A 9,303-nucleotide genomic window follows, 5' to 3' on the forward strand; every position below is an offset into this window, starting at 1 on the left:
CGGGAACAGCTGTACCGAAAAGATGCCGAGAATCCCTGCGAGGCTCCAAGGAAAAGATATTAACCCAGGAGGGGAGCAGCAGTGATATAATAAAAAGTCATAATAAAAGAGAGAAGCCACTGAGTGGATTAGCAGCCCAAACTCTGCTTGGCTTTTGGTCTCCTTTCCTCCAGCTTTTCTGCGCCGCACAATGATCTGCTCAAATTCCTCCACCCCAGAGACACTCCTGAATTTCAGACACATCTCCTGGAGGTGTCCACTCTGCAAAGCCTGCGGGCATGGCTGAGAAACTTAACTGCACATAACCCCACTAAAGTGCACAGGAGGGCACGTAGGCACGCGTAGCAGGCGTTAGACACTGCATCACACGAGCTCCCCGATGTCTGTGCTCTGCCAGAGCAGGGCCACCCACTCCAGGTATGCCCTCATGGGGAAATAAAAGGCAGATTTGGAGCTTGGTGTGTAGTTCTCAGGTACGGAAAGGGTAGCAGGATGTGTCCCACTGTTTTAAAACCCCCTGGTACCTCCCACAAACCAGTTCTTCCCTACTTTGTGCCAGTGCAGAGCAGCGGATGGTTTTTCCCTGCAGGCTGCTCCAGCAGCCCTGACCCAGGCCTGGCATGGGGGCAGCAGGGTGCAGAGGTGGGGTGTCCCCATGCGGAGCAAGCAAGCCCACAGTCCTCACCCACTGTGCACCCAGACCTGACACCCAGCACAAGGCATGCAAGGATGGCATTCCCCTTTGCTCCTTTAGAAACACCCAGGGCGATATCGGGGGCACAGAGCATCTGCCGCTGGGAGCCGCCGGCTGCGTCAAGAATTTTGCTGTTGGGGAGAGACAGGAGCAAAGGGGGCGACTGTGGCGGCGGCAGCAGCTGTTCCCTGCTCGCAGCCCTCCCAGCCATGCAGGGCATTTAAATTTTAAAGCACTCTCACCACGGCTGTTTTCTCTGCCATCCCCGTCCAGCTCGCAGAGACCCTGTCCCCGGGAGCTGCTGGCCCACGGGACACCCATGGGTTCGCTGGTGGCCAAGCTCCTTCTGCCCACCATCAGCACCTTGGTCTTCCTCCCCACCATCAGCATCGCAGCCAAGCGGCGCTTCCACATGGAAGCCATGGTCTACTTCTTCACCATGTTCTTCGTGGCGGTAAGATGTCCCCGTCCCCCCGCACCGCGTGTTTCATCCCCTCGAATGCCCCCTGCATCGGGTCTCCACTGAGAAGGGTAGCTGGATCTCACCCAACAGCAGCGAGCGTGACCCCAGAATATCCATTTTCGGTTATTTCCCACTGTGTGAGGTGCTGAGTAGCTGATTCATCAGTTTAGGATGTCCTAAGGGGTGGCCTTACATAGATTTAATGGTGTTTTATGGTTGTAAGGTTAGGGAGAGGGTCTGGGTGCAAAGAGACTTGATTGATTCACAATGTTTTAGAGCTGGTTTTTCTCTTTGTTTTACAGCTGGTAAGTGGCCATGCTGAATTTGGGGTTTAAATTGTATCCAGAGTCTCTTGCTATGCTTCTGTCATTTTAGCCAAAAGCACGTAGTTGAATTATTGATTTTGTAATTGCTAACTGGTGATGGGAGCAATGCTGGAGACAGGGGAGTTTCTGCACTGGGAAAGGAAAGACTAAAATATGCTGCTGAGCTATCAAGAAAAGTAACTTTTAATCCTCCACCTTGGCAGGGTGCTTTGAAAACGTGTATTTCACCAGGTTCAGAATCACCCTGCCTTTCCTCGCGCGGGAATAATGAGTGGAGAAAGTCAATTGTCTGTACATACACAAAATAATTCATATTAATTCATATTGCTCCTGGCAGTAAGCTGCCCTGTGCTTTGTATCACTGCTAAGTGCCTCCGTACACACACAGGTTGAGCACCTAAATCAATATTCCTACTGGAGAAAATCTCCTATTTAACCCCATGGCAATGCTCTGCTAAAGAGTATGAAGGAAACAGCCCAGCAAAGCAACAAATATGCATTTACCTTTTCTCCCCACCCACCTCAAGACACCTCATGAGGGTTGTCATGTCCCTTGCACAGACAGAAACTGAGGCAAGGAGTAGATAAAGGACCTTCCCGGGGTGAAAAGCTCTTCCACAGCAGCACCGGTGGTAAAGCAGGGCTCTGAACCAGACCAGTCTCTTATTCCTTAGGATCCACCATTTAAGCCTCCAATTAAAGCACAATGCAGGGGGAGAAATTCTGCCAGTTCCATAAAAACTACAGGACTAGTTAATAAAAACGTCCCAACCGAGCCCCCCCAGCTCCCCGGGGAAGCCAGACATCTACAATTTCATTTTGCACCGGTTTTGTGTCTGCTCCACCTCCCCGAGAAGTCAATAGGAAAATTGGCACGTGTTTCAATGGGAGGTGGAACAGGTCCTCGCTGAAGAGACTGAAGAGGCAAAATATCTGTGCGTGGGGAAGGGAAGGCAGCTGCCAGCATGGTCGGGGGGGTAGGGAGGGCAGCAGCTGCTGCTGTTGCCTTTCTTGTAGCATCCCACTCCTCCTCCCCAGGAGACCTCATCAGAGCAGTGAAAGCATATGTCCATTGCAGACAAGTGCTGCGACGCCAGCCAGAAACACGCTCTTTGTCTTCCACCCTTTCTTCCCCCCGTCTCTGGACTCCTCGAACCCAATCTCAAGCAGAGAAAAGAATTACAGCCATGGTGCAATCTTTTCTAGAAACCACAGCGAGCCAAAGGACTTGCAGCAATTCCCATTATAAATAATATCGGCATCCCCGCTGGGCCATGACAGCGAGGATTGTTCCAAGGGCGTCCTGCCAAGCGGTGAAGGGACTTCTTCAGAAACAGCGAAGCACGCTGGTGCTACCACTAGAAAACTCAAAGGGCTGAGCGCTCGGAGGAAAAGGCGAGCGCCAGGCGAACACTGGGAGCATTCCTCTGACTGCACTGGAAAATTTCTCTTGGCTTGGTTTGCATCTATGTTGCATTACAATGGGCTTTTTTGCGAATAACCTAATCAATGAGCTAAAGGGCAGGAACCAGCAGCTTTTAAAGGAATGCACTAATGAGTGAATTCCCCAGTATTCAGACTCTGGCCATACAGAATTTAGTTAGCCTGGACAGTGACCTGGCATCTATACCCATTTCACCAGGGCACTCATTCTGCATTGTTTTACAAGAATCTTTTGCATAACCTCAGAGTCCTCCTGCTGGAGAGGACGTCCCCACACCGCACAGCGCTCAGCGCGAAGCAGCTTGGTCATCAGATTGCAAATTCTGGCACAGACCAAGAGGCAAACTAAAGCTCATCCACAAATAAATTGTACTAAGAGAGAAGAATGCTGATTCTCAGGCAATTTGCAATTGGGAACTGTGACATTATATCTCAAATATATTCATTACTGCATATCAGTGACCCTGGTGTATATGAGGCTGTCCTGCTCCTGGCTGGCCATCCTCTCAACAGCCATGAAAAGGCTGTTTCAAACCAACTGATAAAAACAGAAGTATTTTATTTTACCTTAGCCATCTGTGGGTAGATAACTAGCTTTCTTAATGCTTTTTTTTTCCTTTTTTTTTTTTAAATAGATTTACCATGCATGTGATGGCCCCGGCTTATCAGTTCTGTGCTTCATGCGCTACGATATCCTGGAGTACTTCAGCATCTATGGAACAGCTCTGTCCATCTGGGTGTCCCTGATGGGTAAGCACTGGTCCCTCGTGGTTCCTACCGAGCACCAGCGTTTGCAGGTCTGGCAGGATCTGCCAGCATCTCTGGTGTGATGGTTAGTGGGTTCAGTCCCCAGAAATACCGTTGTCTTTGAGCTCTCATCTGCACGACTTGGCTCTGAGACTGTCTTTTATGGAAGTGCTAGGGTTTAATCAATTTTTATATCATTCATGCGTTGGAAAGCCATTGCACTTGGTGGGGTCCAGACACGCCTGAAACCTGTCCTGAGTGGTGGCTGGGAAGTTTTGCTCTTGGAGAGAAACCAAGGTCTGGTGCCGGGTGTTCCTCTGCCCTCACCAGCTCTTATGCGTGTCCTTACAACAGCAGAATTCTTTATTTCAAATAGACAAGTAACACATGCAGCCTTGTGCTTTAGTTCGAGGCAGGACAGTACTACGAGATGACTTAATCTGAAACCTCATATACCAGGGAATCTCCCATTTCTCCTCATTTTCCCCATACCAAGCCCATCAGCTTGTTCCATCCTGACTTGGGGCATTAAGAAATGTGGCATCTGCCACTTGCCTTGGTAACACGTGAATCAAAGTGGTTTAGTCAAAACAAATATATCTTCCTAGTTTATCAAAAGCCTAGTCTGGGCTGACGGGAATTATTAGATCTTTTAGAAAAAGCAGAAATATATTTCACTTCCTTTTTACTAAAAGTCCTGACCCTTGCCCTATTACTCAGTTTTCCTTTCCCCACATTCTCTTCACTCTCTTTTTTTTTTCTAATTTTATTCCTCATTTGCCACTAAAACAAGGTATAATAGAAATGTAAAAAAACCTACATAACTAAAGAAGGAAAAAACTTCAAACCTATTATTTTCCCATTTTGTCAACATGCTTTTTGGAAGGATGTGAGTATTTCTGACAGGAGAAGAGACCAGGATAAGGAGGGAGATGAGGGAACTGTCATTTTCCAACAGCAAAGGCTTTGCTCAACAGATTCAGACCCTCTCTAGCAGCTGCCCACCCAGTCCCACTCCAGCCAGGCAGGGTCCCCAGCCCTCCTGGTGCAAAGCCAGGGTCACCGTGCTGATGCACAGCCCCAAGACTCTCACAGGACTTTCCCCTCTGCTCCTCGGGGCTCCAGAGATAGTGCAGGATCTCTGGCCAGGATGGGGGCTCCTGCCGGGATGGGGGGAGCTGTGGCAGCACCCCTCTGCCAGGTCCAGGTCCCTCCCTCCTCCCTTCACCATGGAGCAGCACAGACAGCAGCATCCCCCTTCCAGGGCATGTGATGGGATAAATCTTCCATGCAGGGAAAAATGAGAGGGGGAAATATTAACTTTAAAAATGGTCCTGTTCCCCCAAGGTGCGAGTCCCAGGGTGGGCTCCCACACTCGCCATGGCACTTAAGTGCTCTCTCTGCTCAGCTAGAAAAGGCAATGAGGCAAATCAACTCCAAAGGGCATTTTCAGTAGATAACAGCAGTGTCAGGGTAGGTCAGAGCCAATCCAGACACTTTGGCTCCTTGCAGTGAAATTCAACTTGATTGCTTCATTACTGCATTCAAAAACTTTGCAAAAAAATACAAATCCTGGACTACGATGCTTAAAATATTGACCCGCAGGGAAACAACAGAGATTAAAAAGCGGACATTATCCCTTAGCCAAACTCCCTATAAAACCACGATCCAAGGACATGGAAGGTGTGGTGACTGAAGGCCAGGGAAGCCTCTCGCTGTGGCTTGTAAAGCCCGAGTGCACATGTGTGGACACAGACCCTCGGGCACACTTCCCGGAATGCAAATCCAGGGCAGCCATAACACAGCTGTGCGAGCTGGAAAAGCATGGAGCCCACTGGGATCCATAACTTTTATCAGTTATTACCCCATTCTGTGCTAAACAAAAGCCTCTAATAATTTACTCACACTGGCGACTTCCAGCTTGCGAACCTCAGGCAGGTGCTGGCACGGCCGGGCAGCCTCGTCCCCGTAACACTGGCGAGCGCGGTCCTACCAGAGCGGGGTGATGGAGGCTGTATCGGGCTGAGCCGGCTGCGTTGGGAGAGTTGGAGATGTAGGGTGAACCCAAGTGCCGATGGCAGGCTCACTGGGCACAAGTGTCTTTGCAATTGCCTCTGACTTCTGGGTCGAGGCAGGAAAGGGGAACGTGGGTGGGACATGTCCTTTAACTTCCACATGCGCCAGTGAGCGTAAGACCTCTAAAACCAGCGCCTAGGGCCACCACTGCGATGCCTCGGGATGGTTTGCTTCACCCCCGTGTGCCTCAGTTTCCCCAGCTGTGAGGCTGGGGGAGGCATGCTGGATGCAATGCTGAGGGTCCCCGGGGCAGGTGGGACGGACCCCGGTAAGGCTTATGGGGAGCAGCCGAGGAAGGGGGTGGGTGAGCTGACTCTCCTGTGCTTGGTGCCGTGCAGCCCTGGCAGAGTTTGACGAGCCAAAGAGATCGACCTTTGTCATGTTTGGCGTCCTCACCATTGCCGTGAGGATCTACCACGACCGCTGGGGCTACGGCGTCTACTCGGGACCCATCGGGACAGCCGTGCTGGTGATAACCGTGAAATGGGTACGTGGGGAAGGGCACTGCGTCGGGGCTTCACAGGATGCTTCCAGCGGGGAAAGGGCTGAGCCCTGCGTGGAGGGGTCCGACCTGCGCCAGCAGTTTCCTCCTCAAGGTCCAGCTTTCGCAGCACAGGCTGTCACGGTGATTAAAAAGCACTTGTCCTTCAACCCAAGCAGAAAGTAGGCAGACGGCAATCAGCCTTTATGATAAACGCCAGGTTCGATCGGTCTGAACAATCTACCACATCTCCTGTCCCTGCGTTTCTAATCAGGAGGAATATATTTATGGAGTTATACAGCTACTCAGATGCGAAGGGATCTGGTAAACTGCCCCGGAGCTGGTGGAAGATGTGCATAAAACACAGTGATAAAGCGGGAAGGAGTCTGCCTGAACCCGGCTGGCAGCTCCTGGGACAGCCGGGCACTGTGCCGCAGCGTGTCGCGCACACAGCAGGTGCTGTGGACCTGGGTGGGAGCACGGGTGGCAGAGCCACTGGCAGGACCATGCATGGCCGTAAAAGGGAAGGGAGGAGGATTCAGTGATGGGGTAAAAATTGCAGGAAGACGCCGCCGAGTGTCATGGAAATACAGTGCTGCAAGTCCCAGCTACAGACTGTCGCTAAGTCCCGTCTGCCTCCCAGCTGGCAGCTAAAAGCAAGTAGGCATGACGGGGAGAGGATGGGCAAGGAGGGGACTGAGGCATGGGACCACCCTGCATCCCCCAGCCCACGATGCTGTGCTGAGATCTGCTCTCCCAGAGACTGGGTTTGCAAGAGCACACACATCCTGAGCTGGGCTTGGGGCTGAATATTAAGAAAACAGCATTACGATCAGGAATGAACCAGGAGGACCCCTCGCAGCACGCAGGCAGAGGTGCTTCCCACATGCAGGCAGACCCCACAGCCTGGGGAAGCCAGTCTGTGGCCTTTGCATGGTTTTATTTCAGCATTCATAGGATCTTTCAGATGCGGAGCTGCCAGCTAAATCCAGGTGAATACACTTGGTGTGCTCTCTCTTTCCTTCCAGCTACAAAAGATGAAAGAGAAGAAAGGGCTCTATCCAGACAAGAGCGTCTACACCCAACAGATCGGTCCTGGCTTCTGTTTTGGGGCGTTAGCACTGATGCTGAGGTTCTTCTTTGAGGTATCTGTTTGCACACTCAATCACATTGACTTTACAAGGTGTAACGGATGCTACCAAGATAGGAGACTTCCCCCTTTGCACCGCTGGGCTGCATCCAGCCTTGGAGAAAATCCAGCTCAGGTGCGGGTCTCTGGGGTCTGGCGGCAGGGACGAGTGTCCCTCCCTGCTTGTCCCCATCCCCTGGCCCGTTTACTGTGGTGTGGGCAGGGACAGATGTGACAGCGAGTGACACGCAGGGTGATGCTGGCTCCCTTTTCCCCCCATTAAGTGAGTTGCGAGGACATGGACCATGCTTTCTTCAGCCATACACAGTCCTCAAAATGGTTTTGTCAAATGCAAGCAGGGTTTCTTTGGAAACCGGGCATGGGTGACTTAAGGACACCTCGCGGAGCCACGGCAGGGACTGGATACAACCCAGGCATGGCCGGATCCAAAGCTGGCTCATGCCAAAGAAAAGACTCTCGGTTGACTCCCAGAGGCACTCAATCTCATGTTTATAACCTTTTGCTCTCGCCGCTGGCCAGTCCGCCCGTCCTGCGCAAAAGGGTCCGTCTGTCCTGCGTGGGGAAGGCGATAACCCCCCGACACAGCTGCCGGTCACGCCTGCACTCAGCCCCGCCGTTACGGCTGCTCTGTGCATTGGGAGCTGCTAGATACAACCTCACAGTCATCCCCAAGGATTATTTTTCAAAGCATTTAGTAATTGCAAATTCTAGCAGAACATAAAAATGTCACTTAGCAGAAACCGCCTCCCCCCGCGCCCCGGCCTCGCCGCCGCGTCCTTTGCGGGGTAATGAAACACTTCATTCAAGAATTGGGAAATGTGCAAATTGGAATGTGTTAAATCCACTTTGCTTTTTTTTTTAAGGCTGGAAATCCTTTCTTCTCTGACAGCAAAAAGAGGCAGAAGGCTCAGGAATTTTTTTTATTCCTTTCCTTTTGGCTACTTGTAGAAACCTAGGTTTTGCACCTAATGCAGAGCCCCCCGGCACCGCTGCTCCCGCGGCCCCGGCAGGTCTTGCTAACGCTCTCCCCGCTTGCAGGAGTGGGATTACACCTACGTGCACAGCTTCTATCACTGCGCCTTGGCCATGGCCTTCGTGCTGCTGCTGCCCAAGGAGAACAAGAAAGCCGGGAGCGCCGGGACCCCTGCCAGGCTGGACTGCTCCACGCTCTGCTGCTGCGTCTGAGCCGCCCGGGCCAGCGGGGCACTTGCTTTTCTGCTCCGGGGGGGATGGAGGGGTGCAGCCAAAAAGCAAAATGCCTGCCCGCTGTATTTTCCTCTGGGACACCGGCATCTTTTCCCACCAGCTCTGTGCATGCCCCGGCCTTTTCTTCCCTGGAGTCTTCACCTTTCCACCATCAGCCCTAGCAGAGCTTGCGCTTGCGGTTTGCTACATACCAGTACTTCTCCCTGGAGAAGCACTTGTCTAGGCTGCAACCCTCAGGAGACCCTTGCATGCTCAGGCCGTGTCACCGCTTGCGCTGTCACCTGCACCAGCCCAGGAGGACCCAAGTTGTCCCCTCCATGGGATTTTGCCCAGCCTGAGCTCGCAGGGCTTTGTTTGTAACGCTCAATTAACAGAACCTGTATTTTTGTGACATATTTACTATTTTATTTATGAATTCTCTTGATGTAAATAATACATACTAACAAAGACTTTGCAACTGTGCAATGCCAGTGTTTCCTATAGTAGTGCGAGAATCTTTCCAGCTCAGCTCTGCTCAGCCGAGGGCAGATGCCAGCCCCAAAGCAGAGCTCTGGGCACAGCCACCCCCTCCCCTGCCCACAGCCCCCCCCCGGCCTGGAGGGAGCTGCAACATTGGGCACTTTGTCCTTGCAAACCTGCCCAGGCAGCGCAGGCAGCAGGTGCGCTTGCGGAGAGCCTCATTAGTATGGAAAGTACATGGAAAATTAGAGGCAGAGA

The 9,303-nt window shown here is 51.9% G+C and overlaps 1 protein-coding gene across 1 annotated transcript; it reads left to right on the forward strand.

Moving 5' to 3' along the window:
* The first annotated feature begins 908 nt into the window (after positions 1–908).
* On the forward strand, positions 909–9,002 carry MYMK (myomaker, myoblast fusion factor). The gene is made up of 5 exons (XM_064468796.1): positions 909–1,148; positions 3,562–3,676; positions 6,088–6,236; positions 7,259–7,375; positions 8,419–9,002. Exons 1-5 carry the CDS (start codon positions 1,014–1,016, stop codon positions 8,563–8,565), a joined length of 663 nt encoding a protein of 220 aa, XP_064324866.1. The 5' UTR covers positions 909–1,013; the 3' UTR covers positions 8,566–9,002.
* Positions 9,003–9,303: the final 301 nt, after the last annotated feature.

This window comes from Phalacrocorax carbo, chromosome 18, assembly GCF_963921805.1.
Source record: "Phalacrocorax carbo chromosome 18, bPhaCar2.1, whole genome shotgun sequence".
Lineage (NCBI taxonomy): Eukaryota > Metazoa > Chordata > Aves > Suliformes > Phalacrocoracidae > Phalacrocorax > Phalacrocorax carbo.

Bases quoted from the DNA above. Each gene is read 5' to 3' on its own strand.
- MYMK (XM_064468796.1), top strand. From the start codon at position 1,014: ATGGGTTCGCTGGTGGCCAAGCTCCTTCTGCCCACCATCAGCACCTTG. The intron at 3,677-6,087 runs GTAAGCACTGGT...GGTGCCGTGCAG, and splicing joins CATCTGGGTGTCCCTGATGG to CCCTGGCAGAGTTTGACGAG. The intron at 7,376-8,418 runs GTATCTGTTTGC...CCCCGCTTGCAG, and splicing joins TGCTGAGGTTCTTCTTTGAG to GAGTGGGATTACACCTACGT.